The 27,227-nt window shown below is 42.3% G+C and overlaps 1 protein-coding gene across 1 annotated transcript in view; it reads right to left on the bottom strand.

The window, feature by feature from the left end:
* Positions 1 to 27,227, bottom strand: part of COL4A1 (collagen type IV alpha 1 chain) — a 137,605-nt gene that overhangs the window by 5,720 nt on the left and 104,658 nt on the right. Inside the window, exons 25-49 of the mRNA XM_016145258.2 lie at positions 25,588 to 25,779; positions 24,869 to 25,037; positions 22,479 to 22,571; positions 22,286 to 22,390; positions 20,326 to 20,423; positions 18,373 to 18,523; positions 18,030 to 18,143; positions 17,182 to 17,349; positions 16,956 to 17,045; positions 16,058 to 16,210; positions 15,808 to 15,906; positions 15,618 to 15,707; positions 14,494 to 14,633; positions 13,893 to 14,019; positions 13,716 to 13,796; positions 13,062 to 13,160; positions 11,912 to 11,962; positions 10,617 to 10,802; positions 9,823 to 9,956; positions 8,358 to 8,430; positions 7,473 to 7,544; positions 6,137 to 6,265; positions 5,065 to 5,163; positions 3,933 to 4,145; positions 2,831 to 3,008 (exon numbers count right to left, since the gene is read on the bottom strand). Of these exons, the coding sequence (XP_016000744.1) occupies positions 2,831 to 3,008; positions 3,933 to 4,145; positions 5,065 to 5,163; positions 6,137 to 6,265; positions 7,473 to 7,544; positions 8,358 to 8,430; positions 9,823 to 9,956; positions 10,617 to 10,802; positions 11,912 to 11,962; positions 13,062 to 13,160; positions 13,716 to 13,796; positions 13,893 to 14,019; positions 14,494 to 14,633; positions 15,618 to 15,707; positions 15,808 to 15,906; positions 16,058 to 16,210; positions 16,956 to 17,045; positions 17,182 to 17,349; positions 18,030 to 18,143; positions 18,373 to 18,523; positions 20,326 to 20,423; positions 22,286 to 22,390; positions 22,479 to 22,571; positions 24,869 to 25,037; positions 25,588 to 25,779 (3,104 nt within the window). The remainder of the gene's footprint in view (positions 1 to 2,830; positions 3,009 to 3,932; positions 4,146 to 5,064; positions 5,164 to 6,136; positions 6,266 to 7,472; positions 7,545 to 8,357; positions 8,431 to 9,822; positions 9,957 to 10,616; positions 10,803 to 11,911; positions 11,963 to 13,061; positions 13,161 to 13,715; positions 13,797 to 13,892; positions 14,020 to 14,493; positions 14,634 to 15,617; positions 15,708 to 15,807; positions 15,907 to 16,057; positions 16,211 to 16,955; positions 17,046 to 17,181; positions 17,350 to 18,029; positions 18,144 to 18,372; positions 18,524 to 20,325; positions 20,424 to 22,285; positions 22,391 to 22,478; positions 22,572 to 24,868; positions 25,038 to 25,587; positions 25,780 to 27,227) is intronic.

Genomic DNA, 27,227 nt, shown 5'->3' with positions numbered 1-27,227 from the left:
TTTGTAAAAAAAAAAAAAAAATTAAACACCAGCAGGAAAATAATTATATTCAAGTCACAAAATGAGCAGAGTGTTAACAGTGCTGATAAATGACTATAAATGGTGTTAATAATTACACCTAGTTGTGATGGAACATTTGCATGAAAATGGATGAGGAGTGGGAACAGGGCCTAAATTAGTCATTCGATTTTCCATGAACTTCTGTGTGTGTGTGTGTGTGTGTGTGTGTGTGTGGTGTGCAATTTTCTATTTTATTCACACAAATGCAGATGAATTAAAAGCCTCAGTTAAACAACGGTTACTGAAATTGGCCTTATACATCTGCCACCATCTGTCTGCCAGACACAGAGAGCAGAAATGTAGCGTGGAGGAAAGGCTCCCTCTGGGCTACGGGGATTCAAGTGGCTGTAGAGAAGGTGGTCTTAACCCCATCAGATGGGTGATTAGGAAGCAGAGAATCGCAGAGTTAATGAGCTGTACAGTCCCTTGAAATTCATACAGTCTAATTCCCCATATAATTTATGAGGAAACTAAGGCCACAGTTAGTTGTGTCAAAGCCACAATTAGAACTCAGTTCTTGCTCTCAAACCAGCAGTCTTTCTGCTACAACAATTAATCGGTAGTTATGATGACTCTTGTCTTTAGAAAGCCAGAAAGTACTTAGAAGATTTTGCCCTATTCTCAGGATGAAAGCATAAAAGTTGCTATCTTTTCTTCCTAAAATGAAGGATTTTGTGTTATTTACTATTTGTAAAATTAAGCTTCAGGATTTCCCCAAAAGAAAGTCCTCAGAAGAAACATGTAAGTTCTGAGAAATCAATGGAAACCTAAGTTACATAATCATCGACAACTGCTTGTGCAGAGACCAGGAAAACCAGCAGCATTATTACCACCCCCGCCCTAAAAAAAAAATTCAAGCTATATATGGCTTAAGGCATAGCAGGCTTAAAGGATGTGACTTGTAAGGTCCCTTAATACCGAGTTTTTATGAATCAGTTACCAGAAAGGTGTAAAGAGGCTAAAATGTATAGTATAGGGACATTTTAACAAGTCATGCTTACAGAGCCAGTTGTATCTTACTGAAAGTAATGGGTCCACAAAGAAAAGCAAATCCAAGACACAAGTCTTCTGAGAACCTGTTTTTGGAAAATTCCAAGCATGCCAGAACCCCTGTGTCCTCCACCAAATCAAGGTCAAATGTCAATTTTATCAAAAAGATAAATAGGAAACAAAAATTAAAAATAATTCTCTACCTGCTGTCCAAGGAAAGCTAAACAAAAACACAAAAGTGGTTAGTTTTCCTTCTCATGCACCTAGCATGGTTCCGAGCAAGAAAAATCTCAAAATGGAACAGTTGACAGACCTTCACTGACACATGTAAAGTATTGTCTGTGTTTTGAAAAGTTCTACTCTAGAAGTGTAATATGTGATTTTTCCCATTTAAAACTCATAAAATAACAGACATATCTTAATGTAAGGCAATCGAAAACTTACGATTTTCTTATGTATTCAGCATCCCCCAGCTTTCTGGGTCCTACGTGGTACAATAAGCCTGTGATCTTCCAGGCTCTGCCTTCCTACATGCTGGGCTCACTGACTCCATAACTATCCAGTCTTCCCCTGAACAAACGTCAAGTGACTGGTGGCCACAATGCTGCCGGCCCAACACAAGGAAGGGCTGGCTTCAAGCACTCTTGTTCCCTTTCCCTGTGACTGCATGATGCTTCTTAGCTAATATGCCACATTCAAAGGCTGCTTTTTCTTTAAAGGGAATATAGAAAAGCTTACATTCTTTCTCCCTCTCACTTTCCTGGGGCAAATTTGTCCTGTCTTGTTATTCTTTCTAACATTTATTATCTTAGCATGTAAAAGTAAAATTAGAGAATAGCTTCTTAATTGAATGAATTTGTCTACTTGGCACTTTTCATTTACTTTTGCTTATAACTAAGGAATCAACTTTTAATTATAAGGTAAGAAGCAAAGATAGGACAATCACGTGCTTTTCAGTCACAATAATTTCAATTTTCCATCTTATTTACTCGTAGGCAGATTCTTAAGGACCTGAAAACACACTTCAGGTATTAATTAGTGCGGAAAGCACTAAATTTGGGAAGTTGCTCAGTCAAATGCACCAAGACAGTAAAAGTTGGTGGCGGAGAAGATTATGAGAAAAATCTGACTATGTACACATTTTGGTGTATACAATAAACCTATGCAATCACTTGATGTATAAAATATAGATATACAGTATGTCTGTGGTATTACAGCTTCATAGGGACCACCTCACATCCCTGTTTAAGTTCCTGCATCAAATGCCACTGAGCTGTATGCTTAAAAATGGTTAAGATGATAAATTTTATGTTCTGCATATTTTACTGTAATTAACAATAATTAAATATATTTCTTATTTCATGGGGTTAGGGGCAATTCAGGAAAAGGTCTTGAAAGAGTCCTTAGAGAGATAATTATTTAAAAAGAAAAGTTGAAAATACTGCTCGAATGCTCGCCGAGGACCCCAGTGACATTGCTTTGCTCATGGAAGGAAAGACAACCACTGCGGTGAGTCACCTGAGATGTGAATTCTGTTCCAAAGCAACATGGGTATTATGCCTTCGTGGTTTCGCACTATAATTTTTAAAGAGGATAACTCACTTTTATATTGAATGAGTTTTATGGCTGGTTTCAATTATAAAACTCAGTTATCACAATTAATAGACTGAATGGTAATGGATTAAATGTTTTGGGGGTGGATAAAAAAAAATCTCTGTCTAGACTACAAGAGATTTTCCTTTTTCAATTTTATATCTTCTCCTACAAATGCTCAACTCACCTGCTAATAAACGGTCTAATATTGTCCCCAGCGATGGGTGCCATAGACATTGGCATGGGCTCTGGAGTGGACAACCAGTAGGAATAGTCATTTCGGGAAGCGAAGTTGCAGACATTGTTGATATTGCAGAACAGGAAGGGCATGGTACTGAACTTGCGCAGGCAGCTTCCAGCTGTGCCTGGAGGTGCAGAGGAAGAAGACAACGTGAAGTATTTGCTTTCTCAATCACAGTCTACCTCTGTGCAAAATGGATTTGCGCTGGCTCATAATGAAAGACATATATTCGTTCTAACTACTGAAATGCAAAGAAATTTTTAAAAATTATAAACAGATTGAAGCAAGTGAATATACCAAATAGACTAGTATGATTGTAAATGAGCATTTAATTAAATTTAAAGTAATCAAGGCAAAAGGGAAACTATAAAGAATGATGTAGGACATTTTGATTAAAAGAAATAAACTAGTTTATCAACAGAGAGAAACTTTTTCCTAGAAGTGAATTCTGGAAGGAATTTAACATGGGGCTCCTTGTACAATGGAAAGAAACATACTGGGGGGTGTCTTTAATGACAGTTTTGCTGAAAATGCAGAGATGCTCTTTATATAGCTGCTTCTTGTTTGCAAACTCAGTAAAATTTAGAGATGTATCATATTAAAACATAATTTAGTGGAGGATGTCTGGAGGGAACTAAAAAATGACAACAAACATGAGCTTTCTGCCAATCCTAACTAATAGAAGGGACAAGACTTAGAACATGCAGAAAATTTTGGACAGGATAACATGGGACATTTTTTGAAAGAGCAGCAGTAAAGAAATTGTGACCTTATGTGATAATTTGAAGACAAGATCAAATGTTTTATTAATTTTAAAATTTTCAAAGATTCAGCCTTAACATTTTCTTGGTCTCCGTTAGTAATATAGTAGCTGTTAAATTGATGGTTCATTTGGCAAGGATGAAAGAAAACAGGGCCAAGCCCTCTTTTCATTAACTAGGTCTCACGGCACCCTGAACTGCAGGACCAGAGCTGAATACAGCACTACACCACTGAGGCACTTGACAAATTCTAGTTGGATGAATTCATGCATCTGTAAATGTCTCACCCAAGTCCTGCCCGTGGGCCCGTTCATTGCCTTGCACGTAGAGCAAAGAGTACCCATGGTAAAGAATTTTGGTTCCGGGAGGACACTGTGGGTCATCTATTGTTTGACTGTGCCTTGTTACAAGAAAGCCATGATCAACAGATGGGGTGCCTGGGGGACCCATGGATCCTGGCAACCCATCAGGGCCTGGTGGTCCTGGAAATCCTCTTGGACCTGGAAGATAGAAGAGAAATTGGTTTGCCTAGTTACACATTCCCCTGAAAGGCTTCAAGCAAGACCAATCAAATACAATAGGCCTTCTTCCTGCTATCTTAGCTTTCTCTTTTTACATATCATCTCGAGATGTTTTATAGGCAAAGCAGATGCTCAAAAAACATAGTCCAATGAATAAATGTAATAAGTGAAAAAGAATATATGAATAAATGGCGTGATTCCATGCATGTCTTGCATATAGCATTTTGGGGCTCCTCTAAGAAAGGGTTGTTATAGAATTATTATACCAACTTCCTTTCAAGATGGCTTCCCTTCCATATCAGCCCAAAGTCCATGCATAAAGACAGGGCAATGCAGAAGCTCCTAAGCAGTGGGCCCTTTGGTCCCCTGGGGTAACTATGGTGTCAGTGAAACTGTTCATGGAACTTCTGCTGGGCTGTGCTCTTTGTTCAGTTATTCGATGCCCTCAGCCTTTAGCATCTCAATCATTATGGAGTATTTGAGATCCTACTTCTCAGGGAAGCAGATCAACTTTATCCCATGGCAGACATTGGCCTTTTGGTTAACACTGGCATTATCATCTACTTTCCCTTGTCCATTGCTAAAAGAGAATTTCTGTAGCTGCAGCCTGCTTGCCTCATAGAAAACCACACAGGGCCACCACATTGGCCTTCTACCAACAAAATCTGGAAAACACTGTGCTTTGATCAATGTCTGTCTCTCTACATAGAAAAAGTGATGACAACACTTCAGCTCTTCTATACAATCCTATTTCTTCTAAAAAACAGACTTCTTTAGAAACCTTTCAAGTGACATTTTTCATCTCCACTTTGCAAGTTTCTGCATGCCTGGGCTTACTGCTTCTAATCCAAAGATACAGGTAGTGGGTAATGAGATTGGGAAGCCACAGCAAACCTACCAGGAGGTCCAAAGGGTCCTGTCTCTCCTTTCTGGCCAGGAGCACCATCAAACCCGGGACTACCTGGTGGTCCAGGTATGCCCACAGATCCCGTCACACCTAAAGAAGGGGAAAAAAGAATTTGTGATCTGGTCCTGGAGAGCAGTAGGCTGTATCATTTTCTTCCCTTTCGAAATGTCTTCTTTACCCTTCTGGTAGACAAGCATAAGGCCTTAGACTGCAGATGAACTTTTTCCCAGAGAACCAAGAGTTGCTTCTTATGAAGCCTTGTATACATGTCACCAGGGCAACGGCCAAATTGACATTTAAATGGGAGTGTGCTTCATCACATTCAGAGTTCTTCCTAGTTTTTTGCTATTATTGTTATTGTTTGCCAGATCACTTTGGAAAAGACAGGCTATGTGAAGGGTTGGGAGAGGTTTTCTCAAGTGTTTCTCCCTTGGCCATGTTCCAGTGTCTCAAATAATTTTTAAGCAACGGATATATTGACATGGAAAGTTTTTTGTTTTCATGTGTACAGTTTAATCTTAGGTAGTTTAAATTTAACATTTCAACTCAAAATGTTTTTTCATTCTCCTTATTTCCCACCCACCCCTTACATAGCTCTTGAAATAAGAAGTGTTTAGCCCAAATAAGCAGAAATATTCTAGGTTAGGGTCTGGGAACAACAGAAATTAGCACAAATTTTGCCAGTTGGGCAGAGCATCTCAGCCAACTATCGAGAGTGCCAATTCTTGTGGTTCTGGATTGCTGCTTCTTGCCACCCCTTATTTCCTAGCTGGGAAGATGATCTGGTTCCTTTCAGCCATGTTTTTCTAAGTGAACATAGATAAGTTAAGTTGTATGTTCCTCTGGTTATTCCTGTGTTTTGTTCTTGCTTTTTAAAGTCCACTCGAAAACTTCATTTGGTTTTGACAAACATTAAAAGAGGGTAAGAAAGCCATATTCAAATATGTGTTTATGTAGTCATCACCCAGAGACTTTGATTTTAGACATATGGATGAAGAGAAGAATCCTACCCCATTCCCTCCTAACCCCCAACACTTCCCCTGCACAGACCGGTTATTCTCACCTTGCTGTCCTTTGGGGCCTGGAGGTCCCTGAAGCCCCTTCAGACCTGCGGGACCCTCAGGACCAGGGAGCCCTGGCTCCCCTTTGACGAACTGGGAAGGACCTGGGGGTCCAGGGACACCCGGAAGACCTGTGGGAATCAGGGGTACCACTGATCAATTTCACTGTCAACATATGAGGAGCAGAAATAGCTTTAGGAGGAGAGTCCAAAATGAAAAGCAATCCAAATGGAATGTTCTCAGGTGTAAAATCATTATTAAAAACACAAGTAATCGGATCCTCACAAGACATACATGTATCTGCACATCTTTATTATTTCACCTAAAATCCCAAATTCTTGAGACTGGAACAGACGTTGGGGTCATCAGTACAAACCGTCCACCTAGTTCTGGACTCCCTGACAACCACCTTTGGCCCTCACTAGAACACTACCTGTTGGTGAAGCTCATTCTCTCCCAAGCGTCTTGCTTCTAATCTGAATAGCTCCCACATTTGCAATTAGAAAGTTTCTTCTCATACTTATCCAAAATCTGCCTCACTGTACATTATAATCGCTGGTCTTAATTTTTAATGATGAATAAATTTAATCCTTCCTTTGCACAACAGGTCTTGAACTATGTGCAGCAACAATATGGAGTTTGCAGGGGATTCTGAGGTCTGTGTGAGCCTCCCTTTCTTTAGCCAAACATCCCCAATTCTCTCACTCCTTCCACACACATTTCCTCCCTAACATTCCACTTCTCAATGTGTTCCCGTTGCTCATTCTCTCCCTTGGAGCATGGTTTTAAAAATGAAACACAGCCCTAGAAATAAGGTCTGGCCAGCAGACACTAAAATGGTATGCATTCCATACTTAAACTATTTTCTTCCAAGATTATCCTGTGTTATTTTTGGAGCCACTGCTCACTGTTGGTGCCTAGTGATGGAGATGCTAAGAAAGACCTTTTCCTAAGAACTCCCTACTGTCCAACCAGAAATCATTCAGTCTGTTGGTGCAAGATTGATTTTATTCTTCTTACGACTTTAAGTGGTTGGTTTCAGTCTACCTTCAGAGCCCATGAAATTTTGTGAATCTTGAGTCTGTCATACCCTTCCCATTGGATTTATCTCAGTCGTGGATTTAAGAAACTTGAATTTCAAGATAAATCACTGGTAAAAATGTCTACTAGATTAGCCAAACAATAATCCTAACAAGCTATTCTGGTTAGCTGTTCTCTAGTGATCTTCGAGTCTTTTGACATATATAAAACCAAACACCCTAATTCTGTGAGTTCCACGGCTTTCTTATTTCCTCAAGTCATCCATAAGGCATCCTCCAACATAACAAATTCTCCTACCTTTGGTTCCAGGGAAACCTTGGTCTCCTTGATCTCCTTTAACTCCCTGAAGACCAGGGAGACCTTTCAGACCTGAAGGAAAGCAAAACATTGTCTTTACACAGAATTCCAAAAGATATACAAGTGTGTGTGGGGGTAAGTAGGTGAGGGTGTATGCACGCATACTCACACAAGTATACACAGAGATGCATAAAAATAGATGTGTATGTATACACACATATATACATGTGCATGTACATACACATATGTACATGCATGCATATTACAAACACAGACATACACTCACAGTGAAAATTTTGTAATTTAGGCTTATGGAAGAAAAGAACATTACTTCTAGGCAGATATGTAAAACTTTGATGAAACTCTTCTTTCTAGAACCCAGGAGTCACATTTTTCCAAACATGCAACAAGCTGTAAAATGGTCACAACTATTTATGAAGGGTCACGTGATACTCTTTTTGATTCACACATGTCCCCAAATAGACTACAAGACACCTGCAGGCTGAAAATTTGTTCTATTCACCTTTCATTCATATGTATGTGATTCGTCAGTAAAAACCACAGTGCCTGGGAGCTGCTAGCATCCCCTAAATGTTTCTTAATACATGAATAAATTAACGAATGGCCAAATCTGACTTCTTATTGATATTCCAATGAGATGCAAATGATCCACTGATTCTTAGTAAGAAAATCAGAAGGTTCTTATACAGCCATTCATAGAATTATACAAATCAGACTGTCACACAGAAATGGCATTTTTAATTTGAAGAGAACAATACCTTATACTGGAATTATGCCAGTTCTACCAATATGACAGTACCAGTGATTAGGAAGCTCTGGTAATAGGTGATGTGTCTTTAAGCAGCATCTCTTTTATTGTCTTACCCTGAAATCCTGGAAGTCCTGGAGGTCCCATGTCACCCTTAGAACCTGGAATACCTGGAGAGCCACCAATTCCCTAGACACACAAAGAGAATGTCAGTTTGGAATCATTCAAGAGATGAATGATAAGTCTCTCAAGCAACTGATCATTGAGAAGCTGGGACAGCCTCTCAATATTCTGCAAAGTGTCTTAGTGGACCAATGGTGTCTTGTGTTTCTCGGTATTATGTAAAATGAATGTCAAAACCTCTGTGTGTGTCTAAGTGAGGCAACTGAATCACTTTACTTCATTCAGACTGTCCCCTCTGCTTGTCCACCCACATGGTAAGTTCCCAGAACAGGTGCAAGTCTTACATCCTGCTGTCCCCACTCCACAGCACAATGCTATGGACAGAGATGTAATTCCCTAAACATCTGCCATGCCAACATCAGTCTATCAACACCAACTTACCTTTCTGGAACACTTTCCTCTAAACACTCAAGCACAGTGATTTTTCTTTAGATTAGCTTTATATCTTATTTTTCCTTATCAAATAGCAATATTTGTGTATTTTCAAAATATCTCATTTTCTAGCTATTTCAACATAGTTGTTTATTTCACAAAATATAAAAACAATTGCATTATTTCTTACACATATTTTTTTCTTTGTTTTACCATATTTTAAAAGGTGCCATAACCAAAATAACATGCAAAAATATATATAGTTGATCCTTGAACGATGCAGGGGGTAGAGGTGCTGGCCTCCTGCACAAGCAAAAATCCATGCATAACTTTTGAGTCCTCCCAAACTTAACTACAGTTGTCCCTCATTATCCATGGGTAATTGGTTCCAGGAACCCCTGTGGATACCAAAATCCGAGGATGCTTAAGTTCCTTATATAAACTGGCATAGAACAATGCATACAGTCCATCTTCCACATCTTCAAATTCCCAACTGCAGATCAAAAATACTGTTTTCAATCTACAGTTGGTTGAATCTGTGGATGCAAAACCTGGGGATACAGAGGGCCAACTGTACATTTATTGAAAAAAAGCCATATATAAGTGGATCTTTATAGTTCAAAATCATATTGTTCAAGGGTCAACTGTGTATGTGTGTACACATCTTTATAAATAAGCATACAGCAAGACAGAGATAGCCATGATTGGTACTGAAAATGGGAAGTATAATTCTCTGTTACAGAGGCTTGCTTTTTGCATCAAGTTTGTAAGTAGATTTTGAAACCCGCAAATTGAACTTTGATTTCAAGTAGCAAAACATTTCCCTTTAATGTTTCTTGTAAAATTAGATGATTACAAAACATTTAATAGTTGTCTACTATGATGCCAATAAAGATGGCTGGTCACTGGCAAGAGAGAAGGAACAGATTCAGAGAGGATTTGGGAGTGTAACACATGTATGCACACATACATGCATATTATTTTGTGATCCTTTTCAAAAACAAGATCTAAAAATGGACAACTTACAGGCATGCCTTGGAATCCTGGGTCTCCCTTGGGTCCTGGAACACCAGGAGCCCCTGGCCAGCCTGGGTTTCCTCTGTCACCTTTCAGCCCATCAAGCCCAGGGAGCCCTGGAGGCCCCGCTGGTCCAGGGGGCCCTAATGGGAGACACAAAAGTCACACACTGAAGTTAGAAGATAACTTTATGTACAAGTGTTATTGGCCTATGGTTGTCATCACCACCACCCAATTGTTCCCAACTGTATATGACAACAATTGCCACCCAGTTGTCTCCAACTGTACACAACACCGTATTAAGCTGAGTGAGCTCTGAAGAAATCAAGGCTGGTTCTAGAAGGAAGAACCTGATCTGCTCAGTGCACAGAAAATGTTGATATGAACGCCACAATCTCAGTGTCCAAATGTCCTGTGCTGCTATGTTCAAGAGCAGCTGTGCTGTACTACAGTCACCTGGTCGTGGGGGAGAGGCACGCCAGATGGCCATCTGGTTTAAAACAACCACGACAGGTGGCATCTGTGCGCCAGTCTGTTTCTATAATGTCCTTTCTCTCTTCTCCTTAATTCCTTGTCATCGACACTAAATTCCTTGGCAGAAAGGACACGAGAAAAGCACTCACCCGATGAAGGCTAAAATACAAGAGGTCCAAAGTCTTAAACAGTTTCGAGCTGTAATAAAATACTGCAAACTTCTAAATAAAAACCTAACCGAGAATTTATGTATTCAACTTTCTTTCACACTGAGTATGCTTGTGTCTTCTGTTCCAGTCCCAGCTCTGACTCTGGTTAGACACTCTTACCTGGCAGGCCAGGTTGTCCCTGTGGACCTCGGTCTCCTTTGGGCCCTTCCACAGGGCGGCCCGGAGCTCCAGGCAATCCCGGCTGTCCTTGTGGCCCCGGAGGACCCATGAATCCTTGCTCTCCTTTGGATCCAGGAATTCCTGGGCTCCCAGCTAATCCTGGGAAACCCACATCACCCTTTGAACCTAAACAATAAGAATAGTTTGCAATCGTGAGAAAGGCAGAGAAGAAGAGAAATCTCAGTGTACCGAGCGGGAGGGAGGGGCTTCTAAAAGGCACCGGGAGGAGAACTGGGGCTGAGTGTCCTTTTCGTTCCTTTTTATTACATAACACGCTAGACCCCTACCCAGGTCGGCCCGAAGAAGAGTAAGCTCTGGATACAAAAGTACAGCTATCATTCTATATACTTTTGAAAGAAAGTGTTCTATGGCAAAGACGTTTGAATATATCCTTAGATAAGCCTGCAAGCAATATCAGGGAAATGAATTATGTGATAGCCACACCATAAAAGGCTACTCAACAAGGAAAAAATACAAACTATTAACATAAGCAACAACACAAATGAATCTCAAACTAACTGCTGTGTGAAAGAAGTCAGACAAAAAGAGTAAAATACTGTAGAATCCCTTTTATGTAAAATTCTAGACAATGCGATCTAATCTATAGTGCCAAATAGTGGATCGATGGTTGGTTGAGGATGGAGGTTGAGGGCAGGAAGAGGCAGGGGGAAATGACAAAGTAGCACAGGAAATTTCTGGAGTAATGGATATGTTCACTCTCTTAAACATGGTGATATTTTCACAAGTATATACATATATCAACACTTAGCAAACTGTACCCTTTAATATGTACAGTTTATTGTATGTCAATGAAAATAAACATTTTAAAGTTTTGGAGTTTTTTTTTAAGAAAAAGTTTTTAGGGAAAAAAACAACCTGCATGTTTAGTATTAAATATATTACTCAGAACTTACCAATACAATACAAAAATTCTAGGATTTCATGGTAATTAAAAAAGAAATAAGAAAGAAAGGAAATAGGATCATCACCTAAAATGATTATAAGGCTCCTCCTCCTGATTCTCCCCCTGCTGCTTCATAAGGCAGTAAACCTAAAACCCAACGCACTGTGCGGTGGTTTGTCAGGGGCCAGCAGAATATGTCAATTAGGTTGCCCCAGACCCGGTATCTATCATCCATGTCCAACTGCTTTCTCACAACTGTTCGCCCTGTTCTGCTTCCACTGTGTTCACCAACAGTCAGTTGAAAAGAAAGAACACATTAAGCAGATGTTACCTTTCTCTCCTTTGGACCCTGGAAACCCTGGGAATCCTCTTCCGGGTAGACCTATAAGGCAGGGTGAGAAGCAGTGTTTATCTTTCCTAAAACAGTGGATCTGCAGGTGTAGCATAACGCAGTATCAACTCAGTACCAATACCCTATACCATTTGTGGAACATATAGGAATAGTTAATTGCACGTAGGGAATAAAATTACATTCCCACAGTTATCTTAAGATACCTCTGACCAGATGCATGTAATTTAGTACTTTTTCTAAGTACCTTTCAGCTCATGACCATTTCGCAGAAATTATCTGTACAAATGAGTACTTATTTCCTACTATTGTCTGGAGACTTACAAATTGGCTTTTTTCAGAGAACCATCCACTTAACATATATTCTCAAGGGGGATTGGGAGAGCCAGAGACATTTGGGATAGCAGATACTGGGGAGCCCACAAATGTGAGTAAAGGGCTCGCAGGAAGATTAAATGGGTGGAAGGAAGTATAGAGGCATTTTCTCGTGAATTCTTTTTATAGGAAAATAAATGTGCATAATATAAGCATAAGGTGTATAGAATGAAAAAATGAACTTAAAAAAAGAGGCCGATACTAAAAGCAATAAACATCCCTGGATGCTCCTCCCTAGTGATGTTTCCTCCCTTCCAGCGCCCTGACCCGGGTAACCTCTTTCAAACTGTGTGTGTCACCCTCTTGCTACAGTATCACTACCTATGTGATTGTATCATTGGAACTTGCAGCTAGCTAGCACTTTTGCCCAAGTTACATCCCTCTATTAGTGACAGGAGCAGATTCAGGGCAAAGCAAATTTTCCCAAGACCACTTTTCTAAAGAGAGAAACACCAGGTAGAAAAGGCAGTGGTCTAGGCTTTTTATGTGTGTCTCTTTCACTGACCACTGATTGCTCGGGCAGTTTCAAGTATAGATGCCCACAAGTATTTGTGGAATAAATGAACAACCCCTGTCCCCTTTACTCATCCCAGCTTGCTCCATTTGTCCACACTGGTGTTTAAACAGCCGTAAGAACGTATGGCATAGGTGCCACTTTGTACTCAGCTCTGGTCACTTAGCATGGTCTATAGGTCTCTGGGAGATGTTTATTCCAGAGAAGAGTCACATTCTGAAAGGGAATGGCAGTCAGACATACCTGGTTCACCCTTCTCTCCTGCTGACCCCGGAATTCCATCGCTGCCGGGCTCTCCTTTCTGGCCGGCTGGGCCTGCAGGGCCAGGCTTTCCAGGAAGACCTCAAAGAGAAGGTCACATCAGTCACGCATGGAACCTTTGCAGCAGGCCTGGTCCACGTGAAAAATGCTCCATTTCCAACATTCTTCCAGGGAGCTATTCCCGAGGGCACACATGGCTTCCCTAAGGCTGGCTAGTCTCGACATCCCTTCTAACACCTTCCACAGTGTTAGTGACATCACTGCACCCCAACCCCCAAAGACTGGTGAGAGTGCAGACAAAGGACATCCAACTCTCCCACCAAACACATAAAATCTTCCTGTAACCAATTACAACTACTATGAAACCAGTTTGGAGACTTGGGTTCTAGGTCCTAACTGGTGGCCAGACCTTGGAAAGGCCCTGTACAACCTCGTAAGCCCAGTCTGTTCATCTGAAAAGTAAAGGAGGTGGGCCCAGCTGGACTCTGGTTATTCAGAGGTCACCCAGCGACACCTGGGCCCACAACTTCCCATCTGTGAGGGAAACTCCCCGGAAAATCTGATGTCCCATCTCTTAGGCAATCCCTTTGGCCTCTTCTCCGCAAGCGCCTCTCTGTTCTAAAAAGCGGTCTCTACCTGCTTCTCCTTTGATGCCAGGAATGCCATCCAATCCCGGGAGGCCTTTGTCACCTTTTTCTCCAGGTGACCCAGGGCTTCCTAAAGAAAAAACGAAATACCAGAATGTCCATGACCTTGAGTTTTTCTTTGTCGTCTCTGAACCGCAAGCTCAGGGGGAGGCTCCAGCTCACCCACCTGGATAGCCAGCACTTCCTGGTGATCCTTTGGGGCCTGGAGACCCGGGCATGCCTGGGAGCCCCGTGGTTCCTTTTTCTCCCTTCTCTCCAGGACTTCCTGGAAAACCTGCTATCCCTGGATCTCCCTGTGAGTAAAAATCGAACTCATTAATTTCATAACTGTCCCTGGAAATGTGTCTGTAGGCACTTTCTGGATAATTTTGTACATTTTGGTGTGATGAATATTGCATTGCAGAGTTCATTTCCAGCTTTCTAACCAGAAAATCAAAGTCCGTGCTTAAAAGAGGAAAAACTAGAAACCCAGAGCAAAAGAGTCAATTGTCTGTTTCTACTTCCCATGTTCTTCATCACCCTCCTCCACTCTCATTTTTCTCTAGTGATAGCTTGCTGCCTTAGCCTCTTAACAAGTTTCCAGATTCTTCCTTGGGAAGGGGAATGAATAGAAGGGGGGTGGGGCGAGAAGAGGCAACTCAAAATAAACTGAGGTAAACTGTTCTACATTATGATTCATTTAAGATGCTAAACTAGTTCTCAAATTTTCTCACAAAGGATCTGGTTAGATGAATGGAAAGGGAGGTTTCCACGCAGGGTGCTGTTACCTTGTCCCCTGGCCGTCCTGGAATTCCAATGCCAGGTAGGCCCGCCTGCCCTTTCTCTCCTTTTGCTCCTTTACCTCCAGGTAAGCCAGGGACCCCCTGTGGGCCAGGTATTCCAGGCACACCTTTTTCTCCAGGTGTTCCTATAAATACAAACAATTGAAATTTAAATGTGTTATGAGAAGGGGCTAATATTAATAGTAAATAAGCACTGTTGACAACCAGCCAAGAATGAGGTAAGAGAACAAGTAACCCTTCCTTTATCAGTCTGTAGGTCACCCAGGCAGATACGTCACCCAAATCACATTAGAGACACATCAAAATACATATCTCCTGTCTTCTAAAGACAATCATTTCATAAAAAGAGAGAAGAAATCCATTAACTGCTTAGCATATTTACTTTTACAACAGTATTAAAAAAAATGGCTTCTATGTCCTTTATTCTACAATCAATTCTCATTATTCAAATGAATCAGAGGGGTCATGAGGCAGGCCATGAAGAGTAAATGTATACTTGGTTTCAGAGCATACATGGGTAGCCAAACCTATTTATAAATAGGCCTAAACGGCAACCTAGAGGTTTACATGTCAAATAGAACGATAAAGCACCTCGCGAAAACTCAGAGAGGAGTTAGAGAGGCAGGCTTCATTCTCACTGTCCCTCCCCTGGGTGAATTCTGAGAAGCACTGGCACCCAGACCAATGTGAGGCCTGAGCCTTTCCTCATGTGCCTCCACTCCGGCTGCTGTCACTGGAGCAAATGCTGAGGGCAAAGCATTGAGGCCAGCTCAGGACTGGGGCAGGAGACCCCAGGTGATTCTTCTGAGCTAACATCAAAAAGCTTTAGAGGTGTGAGCTTCTTGTGCTGACAAAACTGAATAAAAATGAAACATCCGGTGAGATAACAGTCGCCTGGATAATCACTTGGAGATAATTAAAAGTTGATGGTATACAGCCCATGTTTTATGTTATTAAATTGTAATTTTTTTTTTTTTTTTTTTTTTAGCAATGGCCATGGTGCCAGTCAAATGCATAGCTCCCTGGATTATGTCCTGAGTGCGGTGAATATAGTTCTGCAGGCACACGCATGTGCTGGAAAGCAGATGCCCTTTCTAAAACCAGCATACCTGGCAGACCCATCCCACCAACCGATCCTTTGGGTCCAGGAAGTCCCGGAGCACCTGGGGTTCCGCTTATGCCTGGATCACCTTTAGGTCCTAAAGGGAAAAACAAAATAGGTTAATACCTACGAAAAGTATTAACACTTCCTCAGCACGAGCTCCTACTGTGCTGGTGAACTCGAACTCCACTTCGTACCTGGCTGCCCAGGGTGCCCTGCTTGGCCATCTTTTCCAGGCATTCCTGGTGTCCCAGGATCTCCTCGGGATCCTTTATCACCAGTTGGTCCAATTTGTCCTACATAACACAGAAAAAAAAAAATAATGATGATCTATATCTGCTTAAAATAAAGCAAAGTGTTACATAAACACAGGCTGATTTGATAGTATATGTGAAGAACTACATTCCTGCTCAGGCACGTTGTTCTATCACCGTTCTTCCAGGTTACCTTTTTCTCCTTGGTCTCCCTTCTGGCCCTTCATAGTCTCCATGTGCAATGGATCCATGGACCCAGGCTTGCCAGGGAGACCAACATCTCCTTTATCACCCTTGAAGCCAGGGTCTCCCCTGGGTCCCGAGGAGCCTGGAAAGCCATGGTCTCCTGTAGAGGCAAGAGAAGTCATCCAGTGAGACATGACTAAGTATCTCAGAGGCAGGGACAAAGTGAGGCATTCTTTCTGGAGAGCAGAAACAATTACTAAAAAGGGCAACAACCTGTCTAAAAATGGCATTACATGGTGAATGTCTGAGTTACCTAGAAGATTCTGATCTCAAGTAAATTAACAATAAAGCCATTTTCTAGAATTCATCATTTGCTAACAATTTTAATATATATGACTTCACTTATTTGTTTAAATAATTTACATTTTCTCTCCTCCTTAAATACCTTTATCATTCCTGTTCATAGTGCCTCTCTATTCTGTACAAAATAATAGAATGGGAATTTTCCTATTCTATTAAACAAATGACCATTTTTGTGTCTCACATTCAAAGTTAATTTCTTTTTTTTTTAAAAAAAAAATTATTTTGCACAAATTTTAAATAACAAAATAAGAAATAAAAAGTAAGACATAAATTTGCCCAGTTTGCTAGTTTGGTTCTAAGGATTCAGTTTCCGTGACCTTGCTTGACTGAAAATTCAACCTTTTCTCAAAAAAAAAAAAGAAAAAAAATCTCAACTGTGCCAGTAAGGAAAATCTGAAACCAGGAATTCCTACTGGAAGAAAAGGTCTTCCAGATCCTTGTTTGATCTTCCTAACTTCTTTCCTCTGCCTCTTGAAATGAAATGTGATCTACAACCATTCGAGAATTTCCCATGAGACATCAAGACATAGACAGTGGCCTACCTTTTGCACCAGGCAATCCTGGCACGCCCGTTGGTCCTGGAGAACCAGGCTGCCCTGGGGTCCCCATGACGCCCATCTCTCCCTTGGGACCTGTAGCCAGACGGAAGGACTATAAACACTGATAGATGCTGAGGGTAATAAACAAGATGAGGTAATGTGTCTCCTCAACATTGATGGGGAGGTGTCTCCTCAACACTGATAGGGAGGAAGTTCACAAATAATTTACCTGGAAACCCAGGAAGTCCAGGTGTCCCCTGCTGTCCAGGAAGACCAGGAAGCCCCGACTGTCCCGTGAGGCCAGGGAGCCCTTGAGTCCCTTTATCTCCTTTGGGGCCCGGCATGTCCAGGCCTGGGAATCCGGGGAAGCCCTTCTCCCCTTTCACTCCAGGAGGGCCTGAAGGAGGGTGAAGAGCAAATAATCATTAGTAGAATTTACAGAGTGCTCTACAATGCACTTTCCTGGGTTTAACTGTTACTTTCTGTGGGAAATATGTGAACGTGCTCACACTGGGAGGTGGAATGGCTTCCACCTTCTCAGATAGTGGTGTTTAGGGCCATCAAGGCAGTCAATGGGTAAACAGTGTCCCAAGACAAACACCCTCTTTTCGGCCATCAGTAGTCAGTAACAACCACTAGAAGTGCCTCCGGCCTCTCCGCAGTATTTAGACCTAAGACTAGCTTCTCTTCACTTTTCACTGATTGTCTTGCCCTATTTCAACATCACTGTCTTAGTTCTAGAATTATTATTGAAAGCAAAAAAAGCTTCTAGACATGGACTCAGTTACAGTTATTAGAAACTTATTAACCCTCTTATGGAAAGATAATACAGAGAAATCAATCATTTTGAATTTGAAAAAAGTTATTGACTACGCAATAAAGGGGAGGTCTCTTTGGCATGCAAACCAAATTCAGTGGTAGGAAAAGGACACCTGTGACTACATTTAAGCAAGCAACCAAACTTATTTTCACAAAATGAAACGCTGATCTCCCCTGCATGGAGACTCCAGCATCAGTTCCTATCCCATTATGAGTATGATTTAAGGAAGAAATAATTTTAGAAGAATGTCACATCACCTGATGACCCCGGTGGTCCCTGTCTTCCAGGAGGGCCCATCACTCCAGGGGGGCCTATACCAGGAACTCCTGGAGCTCCTTTGGGACCTTGTAATCCAGGAGGTCCTGGATCACCTGGATAGGGAAGAAATTGTGAATAAACTGCATTGGGACCATAGCACGTTTCATATTATACAATACCCACTTACACGATAAACCTCATTAACAGAAAACCATAAGCTCTAGGTTTCTAGAATTTTCACCCCTCATTCACCAAATACTGAAAAACTAACAGATGCTCTGGGGACACAAAATAAGCAGACCTAGTCTCTGTCACAGGTGACATTCATCTGTAAGAAGTTACCTCTGATTCCCTGAAGGCCGGGGGCGCCGATAGCTCCATGCTCTCCAGGAACACCTGGTCCCCCGATGTTTCCCTTCTCCCCAGGTGTTCCGGGAATGCCGGGAAGACCTGGTAATCCCTTGAGTCCCGGCAGACCAACTCCAGGCTCTCCCTGAAAATCCCCAAAGCACAGAGAAGCAAGTTGACCTGTTAAACCCGTGATTTTATCAATCCAAGCACAGACTGTTAACTGATACTGTGATGCATTTAATAAGAATAACATCTGTCCAACCCTCTTCAGTTTGCAAAGCTTCCTCACACCTACTGTTTCCTTTCAAACTCACTACAAGCTGAAAAAGTAGGTAATTTTTTATTATTTTCATTTTACAAAGTAGAATCAAGGTTCCCCACAGCTAAATGACTTGTCCAAAGTAAAAGAAGCAAGATTTCCACCCAGGTCTCTGGGCCCCTTAACTCTGCCGCCTTGTGTCTGTGAAGAGCCAACTCTGAATAACAGACAAAACACCAAAATGGTTTGTGACCAGCTAAGTGACATCTTCTTAAGTGGTGAAAAAAGTTCTGGGACTGGAACAGGACACCATTTATGCAGTTTTTTGTTTAAAGGAAGGCTTTCACATCAAATTAAACATTTAAAACCGTTTCATGAATGTAAGGGCTTTAACAAACACAGATGATTAAAAATAAAGGAAGCATTTTGAGGGCCCAAGAGTGCTTTGAAAACAGCCCCAGCGCAGGTGCTGACGTGGGCCAGGCGAAGCAATAGGTAGACATTGCATTACAGTGCTCCTCTGGTGTCCACTGTAGGTGACGACTTCCAGATGAGGACTATTTGAACAGGAGTGGGTACTTCTCTACACATCTCAGCAGAAAATTCACAAAATAGAAAGAACTCAATCCAAGGCATTTTTGCAAAAGCACAATATTTTAAATCATAAACCAAATCCTTAATTTCAATTCCATTCAGTGTTTACATGAGCCTCACATGCTAACTTTTCAAATCAAGTGCATGTTAGAAGGGGGAGCCAGTGAGTGTTACATAAAGGCAGGTTTCCAAAGGCTCCTCTTCCGTCTCAGCCACGTGGAGCAGAGACACATGAGGTTGTGTTTCTCAGGATGGAGCTTCCCCAAGGTCACTGAGGCACAGATGCCTCGGACATGCCTGCCTGATCCCCACAGCTCTACCTGCTCTCCCCAGCAGAAAGGGAACAGGCCGACCTAGTTCTATGGTTGGCAGGGGATGGCTTTTGGGCCTTTCTCCCATTTAGGACCGATGCCTTCTGGCCATTCCTTATAATCGGAACAGAAAAGGATCTAACCAACAGTCACCTAATGCTTGCTGAACAGAATTTCAAGTGTCAGCAAGTAGGCAGAGAGACATTTGAAGGCAAGGAGAATCCTGAAGTCACACTAGCCTAGGGGGTCTCCAACCAGGGCCATTTTGCTCCCCAGGTAACATTTGGTGATGTCTGGAGATATTGTTGGTTGTCACAATTGAAGGGAGTGGGTTCAGGGTGCTCTTTTGGTGTCTTTGGGTAGAGGCCATGGAGGAGGCTGCAAAAAACCCCACAACGTTCGTTCAGGGCAGCACTCACCATAAAAAATCACCAGACCAGTAAGTCAATGATGTGGAGGCTGGGAAGCCCTGTGCTAGACACTCCCAGGGGTCTAGTAGGTCTTGTAGCAGTGGCTATCAAAAAGCTTTATTCTGTCACTTGCAATAAGACAGCCATTATACACTGAGATCCAGTATATGCAGGCAAGAACATACTCATAAAGCTGAAACAAATGATTCTCCCCAAAACATTTACTACCATGTGCTATGTACTTTGATACATTCTATTCCATCCTATTTCATTAAAAAACAAAACATGTTGATCCTACATAACCCAGATTTTATGCGATTTTATCACAAATATAGGGGAAAGAACAATCCAGAGAACACTCAGTACCCACCTTTTGGCCAGGCACACCTGGGTTGCCAGGTAAGCCATTAAGTCCTGGGCGACCTGGACTCCCTGGAAGTCCCACGTCTCCAGGTAAGCCATCAACACCTGTTTTGAAGAGACAAACACAAAAAAATCGTTAATGTAATAGTGCTGTTCTCCACTTTCTCCTTTCGTACTTGCCAAAACGTGCCTAAACTGCTTTGAGATGGGAAATAGAAAGAAAGCCTTATCGAGGTGGATCTTTGAAGAAGATGAGGCCATCCTGGTTATGGGGGTGCCAGCAGTGCCACCTGGGGCAGCTGGGGCACCGTGGGCCACTCTCAGTACCTACAGCCTCCTCTTCTTTCTCTTATCTAAATCCCCCTCCCTTCCTCTTCTTCTCTTCACTTCCAAATCTTATTTCTTGTCCTTCGTCCCAAAACGAACACACCCCTTGGCATTTGCAGAGATTAAGGAGGATACTTTAGACTCTTACTATTCCACATGTGGCATGGGTCAGGCACCTGGCTGTCGCCTTGTTGGAAATCCTGCCCGGATCTACTGAAGCCAATCCACATTCTAATAAGACCCTTACGATTCTTGGATATGTTATAGTTTGAGAAGCACTGTTTTAGGCCACTTGTTCTCAAATGACACTGTCCCACATTGGAGGTACATGGGGATATTTAGGGACCGAGTCCCCACACAGAGGCTTTCTGACAGCTGCCCACTTGGCTCTCATGTGCAGCAAAGTTTGAGAGACATTAATATATTCTCTTCCTGTGGGATGCAGAATCCATGACATGTGGCAATTTGTAAGTCTGCAGAAGCAAAAACCTGAATTGCACATGCCGTGGGGCTGTTGTGCCGAGGGGCCCTGATAGAGAGTGGACCTAACTGCCCACCAGCCTCTGCACCTCCAAGTAGCTCCATGCAGTGTGGGCCAAGGGCATCTAAGTGAGGAGACCTTTATCAGCTAAATTCTACCTGTCTGGATGGTAATGGTATGGCTCTTATATGAAATACAGTGGGGTTTACAAACATATAAAAGGACTAAGCATTGTCCCCTGTGAACTTGGAGGGTCACCAAGGGCCTTCTGCCCTTTAAGCCTGACAGAAGTGGCCACGTGCATGGGTGGGTATTGTGTAGCTGCTGTCTGCTGTCCCCCAAGCGTGAAAGCCTGTAACCATGAGTGGGTGTGACACAGTGCCTCTATATGAGAAGCCGAGAGACCGAAGAAGTCTTTAAAGTAAGTTTTGGTCAAATGGCCAGTAAAACTGGGAGCAGGGTGCCGGCTCAAATGGGAAAGACACACCCCCTCAGGGCTCACAGCGTCTTCTCAGTTCTGGATCACGGTCCAAATGGCAAGTCTCTACATAAAGATCTACATGAAGAATTGGTAGAAGAAAGCAACAAAAAGGTTGACATTGTCCTCTTTATTTCCTTACAGTTTTCACAAAGAAGTACTGGTTCTAAATGTCGGCGCTCTGTGGGGATGCCGGCCCCACAGTGCAGGGGCTGACCCCTTACTCGTGAAGCCCCTCCTCACATTCCCCCACACCTTCCTCTTCGCCTTCCTTCTGACTTGCAAACCTAGTCTGGTGTAGGTCCTAGGTAGCTGTATGTTTCCTTCACTAATGAGCAGGACTGTCTTGACAGAGTTAATACAAAGGCAGCATCCAGTCCCTAACATTCCAACTCCTTCCCAACCAAATTACTCTGCCGGCAGGCACCATGTCACCCATGGCCTTGGTAACTGAAGTTACCACCTACCACACTGTGCAGCTCGCTGGCAAGCCTCTCCTTAACTGCACGGTCACTAACTCAAATAGTGCGTTCACATCCGTTGCTTCTTTTTCTCATAAAATTCAAGGAAGTATGAACAGAGAGACCCCAGCCCTCAGTGGTGATCAGCCAGGGGATGAATGCCACCACCAGGGCACATATGGGCCATGGCCAGAGCAATGAGTTTACCCTGAAAGTTTACCTTTGGGACCTGGAGGCCCTGGAAATCCAATCCCGGGCTGGCCGACAGTGCCCTTCTCTCCGGGGAGGCCAGGCCTTCCAGGGGATCCCGGAAAACCTCTGTCACCTGTTAGGAGCAAGATCCATGGTCAGTGTGAGAAAAATGCAAGAATGTTTCGATTTTATCTCCAGGTGAAACAGAACTCTAAAAGTACCTTGAGGCCCTTCAATACCCGGGGACCCTGGACGTCCTTCTGCTCCAGGGGGACCAGGTAAAGGCACAACTCTTCCTGCTTCACCTTTGGGACCTGGGGGGAAAAGAGCAAGGATATAGCGTGAGCCACATCCTCTGAGCACAGTTCGTGGCCCTAGACAGACGCCTCTGCCCACACACCTCCATGTCATCCCTCTGCTTTTGTAGAATCTTTCACAGAGTGCTCCTCCTCACTCAAAATGTACATCAAAAGTGGCCTCGCTTTGTTTGACAGAGAATTTCTTAACAGTCTAAAATAAGAGTAGTCACAAAAAAGTTGGAAATCTACAATAACAAAAGGTGAGATGGCCCTGGGTAATTTCTTAATTAGTCTATGTCAAAAAGTCAAAACACTCTTGTTCTCTTCAATTTTTCAGATGTGCTAATACTAAGTCAACCTAAATTACATTCATATGGTGGCAAATTATCTTTACAACATGCTAACTGGGTGATTCTGAAGTATTTTTAACAGTGCAACTGGAGAATACTGTGTCATCTCAGAGCAGCACAAGCCAGGAGGTGCCAGCCCAGCCCCCTGGGAGTCTGAGCCCAGGATATCCACGGAGTGTCAGATCGAGCTGTTAAGAAAGAAGCAAAGGGATCCCTCTGGGAATGTGTGTGCTGACTCTTCACATACCTTATAAGAATCAAGATACGTAGGGCCTCTCAGTAACAACCAACACATTCTTTAGTTACAGACTGTGGGAAACGCCTAACGACTGATCCCAACATATATTTGCTATCAGTTCCACCCCTGAGAACAAGGCTTTTATGATCATCACCAGAGTAAACAGAGTTCTGGCAGATCAAAGAAGGTCAGATTTCTAATCCAGAAGCTGACTGGGTCTGGGTGGTTAAGAAACTCTACAGAATGTGGACAACTGATCAACGGCGTTGTCAACAACACCTCTGGTAGGAACCTTCTTCCCCATCCTGCCACAATGTATCTGTGTGTGCCCAAGTTGGGTTTTTTGATGGTAGTTTCTGAATGAGGAGATGGTCTGATTCCTTTTTACAACTCTGCAAGTTTTCAGATTCCACAAACACAAAGAATACTTATGCTGATTTTAGAGGCAGGATCTATGCGTAAGTGATCAGAGATCTCTTCCCAAGACTGGGGGCTTCTAAGTCAAGCCCAGTATTTCCCTGCCTCCAAAGGAGTCACAAAGGAGAAATTTCTTGCTAAAAAAAACCCCCAATGGTTATCAATTGAGTCATGACTTGGTGCTAAGTAACCAATGCTTTCACAAACAATGAGAAGAATAATAACAACAGATACATTAGAATGCTAAACTTAAACTTCCATCAAAGAATAGTTAATATTTCCTGTGCCAAAGTGCCTATGAACTTTACATCATGTCTTAATAAGGAAATAATAGTTCCCAATGGGAACAGGAATAGATAAAACTGGGGCTAGATATAGGACTGGTGATAGAATCGGCAAGTCTGTGAGCAAGAAGGGCATAGTGTAATTGTCCCTACAGAGTTCCTGTTGGATACTTTGATTATCCAGCTACTCAGTTACTATGTTTTTCAGCATTTACTAGTCACACACTTTTAATCACCCAAAGTCCTTTCATTCATTTCATAACTTTTAAAACATGTCTTAATAAAGCACACTTCCTTTATACCCAAACCATTCCTGCCTCTAGTCTTCTCATCCCAAGACTTCCTAGGGAATGATATGAGTGTCCCATTTCTACCCTGGATTATATTCAACTAATAAATTATTGAGAGCCAACTGTGTGCAAGGCCTGGAACTTCCTCTGGACAGTGAGCTCCAGGAGGATAGGGCTGTGTCTGTCCCGCTTATCACTCTCTGATTGCCACTTAGTGCACTGCTTGGCACACAGAATCATGTAAAAAACAGTTAGCACATGACTGAAATGAACACGGAATTAACAAACAATAGTGAAGTTGTCACTGCTGTAGAATTAGCCAACAGGCAGGAGCATAGCAGTGGAGAGGTGGCAAGTTCATACCTTGGGATACCCTGAAGCCGAAATGGACTTCGCATCAGGGAAACAGACAACAGACAATGGAAGAGGGAAAAAATGAGCTTATGTTGGTATCACTTCCATGTAAAGGGCTGACTTTAGCTGGTATACACTACATATTTGTCATAAGAAAAATCATCTTTAAATTAAAATTCTTTTCAGCCAGATCCTACACATTACCTGATCCATCTTCCATATAAACAAATGGAGGTACAGAAATGTCAAAAAAAAAAAAAAAAAAAAAGACTTGCCCAAGTCACACCTGGAGGAAATGAAAACAAACCCGTGTCCCAGCTTTACTGAACCCAGGACTCTTAGACACCTTTGTGCTGCACTGGAGGTCCTCAGCCCTCACCTGGCTGGCCTGGGGATCCAGGGTTTCCTGGAAAGCCCACTTGTCCTTTATCTCCAACGGGACCAATGGGGCCAAACCCTGGAGGCCCAGGAGGGCCAATGTCACCACGGCTGCCGGGAAAGCCAACTCCTCCAGGGGGACCGCGATCTCCTTTTAATCCAATTGAACCCTGAAGTGAAAAGAGAAGAAACGTTATCAGCAGACATACCAATGCTCCCATCCATGTCACATTTTTCCACAATCTGTAGTAAATAAGTACCAGAGTTTAACTATTTTATGCTATTTATTTACTGCAACCCTTCTAGAAAGGTCAACTTGTAGTTAATAAATGAAACCAGTATTCTTTTCTCTAAGCTGAGCAATCATCCTCCCCCTTTTATCCTACATAAGGAGATACTTCAAAGAGTAAGTAATTTATATCTGGAATCTTCTTTTAAAGGATGACTTGAATGCCATTAACTTTAAAGTTCACCTCCTTTCTGACATATGGATGTTTTCTCAGTTCCCCCAAATACATCAGAAGACACTGACCCATTATTATCTAAGTCAACACCATCCATGTAGGTTTATAGACTTAAGTTTTCCCATGAACCATGAAGCAAGTTCACATTTATGACAATCACCATCTAAGTGAAAATGCATAGACATGACACAAATTTTTAATTTCTTTATTCTTTGCATTTGTAAAGTGCATGTTCAAAGTCTATAAATAAACGTACCGGGGAGCCTTTGGGACCGGGCAGACCTGGATGGCCATCTCTTCCAGGAGACCCTGCTCTGCCTGGCATACCGGGTTGTCCTGGAAAACCTGGGTCTCCTTTGTCACCTTTGAGTCGAATGTCGAAGTAAATCTCGCCAGGCTCTCCCTTGGCCCCTGGCTGGCCCATCAGCCCTGGTACACCTTGAGGGCCCTATAAGAACAAAACTTTATAGATGCCACCAAAGACATACACCCAAAAAACAAACCGGCATGACTGATTATTACATAGTGAACAACACAATCAAGAAGCCACCTCCTTGAGAAATGATAATGTGTTTAGATCTCCTCATGTATTTTCTAGGAGCAAGTCAATAGCTCTGCAACAAAGCCCTAATCTGACTTCATTCCTTGTGTTTCTCTTAAAAACACGTGAAGAACATCTTTATTAGGTATTCCGAACCGAGTTTGGAATAGGAGAGGGGAATAACAGTGTGGCACCAGCGCCAAGCTCATAAAATGGTCCTCGGGAAACTTTCTTGTCCCTTAAAACTGATAAACAGTCACAAGAACATTTTAACAAGCATTGGAAGGCACTGAATGTGTGAATTCCCAGGAACTGGAGGAATGGCTTCTTGGTGGAGATAGTGGTTGAAGCTTCAATGAGGGCTGGGAAGAGCCATGTTTTCGCCAAGTCCGGTCAGTATTGAAATTGAACAGGTTTCCTTTTATGCTCACAACTCAAATTCCAGAAGAGATAAGGATTTAGGGCACCAGGGAAACAGGAAACTCTGGGAAGTGAGCATTGGGCTAGCTCTAAAATTGTTATTTTAAGCAGTCAGTAGAATAGAATTGACTTTTCCAAGAGACAAACACTAGAACACTTTTCAGTTCCTGGAAAGTTAAATCTGCAAGGAAGGCCGGCCCAGACCCATAGATGGCTTCTCCTCCAGCTACTCTAAGAGGTGGGAATCACAAGGAAAATAGCCAAGGTTTCCAATAATTGTCTCAAATTGCTTGTTCTCTTAGGCCTGAAAAAAAGATCTCTTCAGCCTCTCTGTTGACTTGTCAGATTTTAAACTCTTGCATGCTGTATTTAATTTGAATGCTTTTTCATAAACCCTCTCAAACAGTTCTTGGATGTGTATGAATCTCTCTCTCTCTTTCTCTCTCTTTCTCTCTCTCTCTCTCTCTCTCTCTCTCTCTCTCTCTCTCTCACACACACACACACACACACACTTCTGTATGTATGTGTAATACGTACTTATCAAAGGAAGGAGTTGTAAGAGACATACCAAAGTGCATACAATCTTGTAGATTTTTAAAAAAATAGCTACCATTACATGCCTATTATGTGTCCCAACTGTTGGTATATCATCTCTGATTCTTAACCCAACTCTACAGGGAAAATATTGCTTGGCAGATGAGAGAACTAATAGTCGAAAGAAGTTTGGTATGTATCCAAGATAACGTAGACAGAAAGTGCTTACTTCTGTTTGCAAATCTGTACTTTATCCCCACACCACATGAGCGTTTAAGAGTTGGGTGTGATTTCGTAAAAGCTGCCTGCTACACAAATGTGAAGACGAGGCTCAGAGGCGTACTCAAAGTCAAATGGTCAATTTGGAACTAGCCTAAATGGGGCTGACTTACTGTCCTGCC

Source organism: Rousettus aegyptiacus, unplaced genomic scaffold, assembly GCF_014176215.1.
Source record: "Rousettus aegyptiacus isolate mRouAeg1 unplaced genomic scaffold, mRouAeg1.p scaffold_m13_p_11, whole genome shotgun sequence".
NCBI lineage: Eukaryota > Metazoa > Chordata > Mammalia > Chiroptera > Pteropodidae > Rousettus > Rousettus aegyptiacus.
This window is presented reverse-complemented; position numbering and strand designations above follow the sequence as displayed.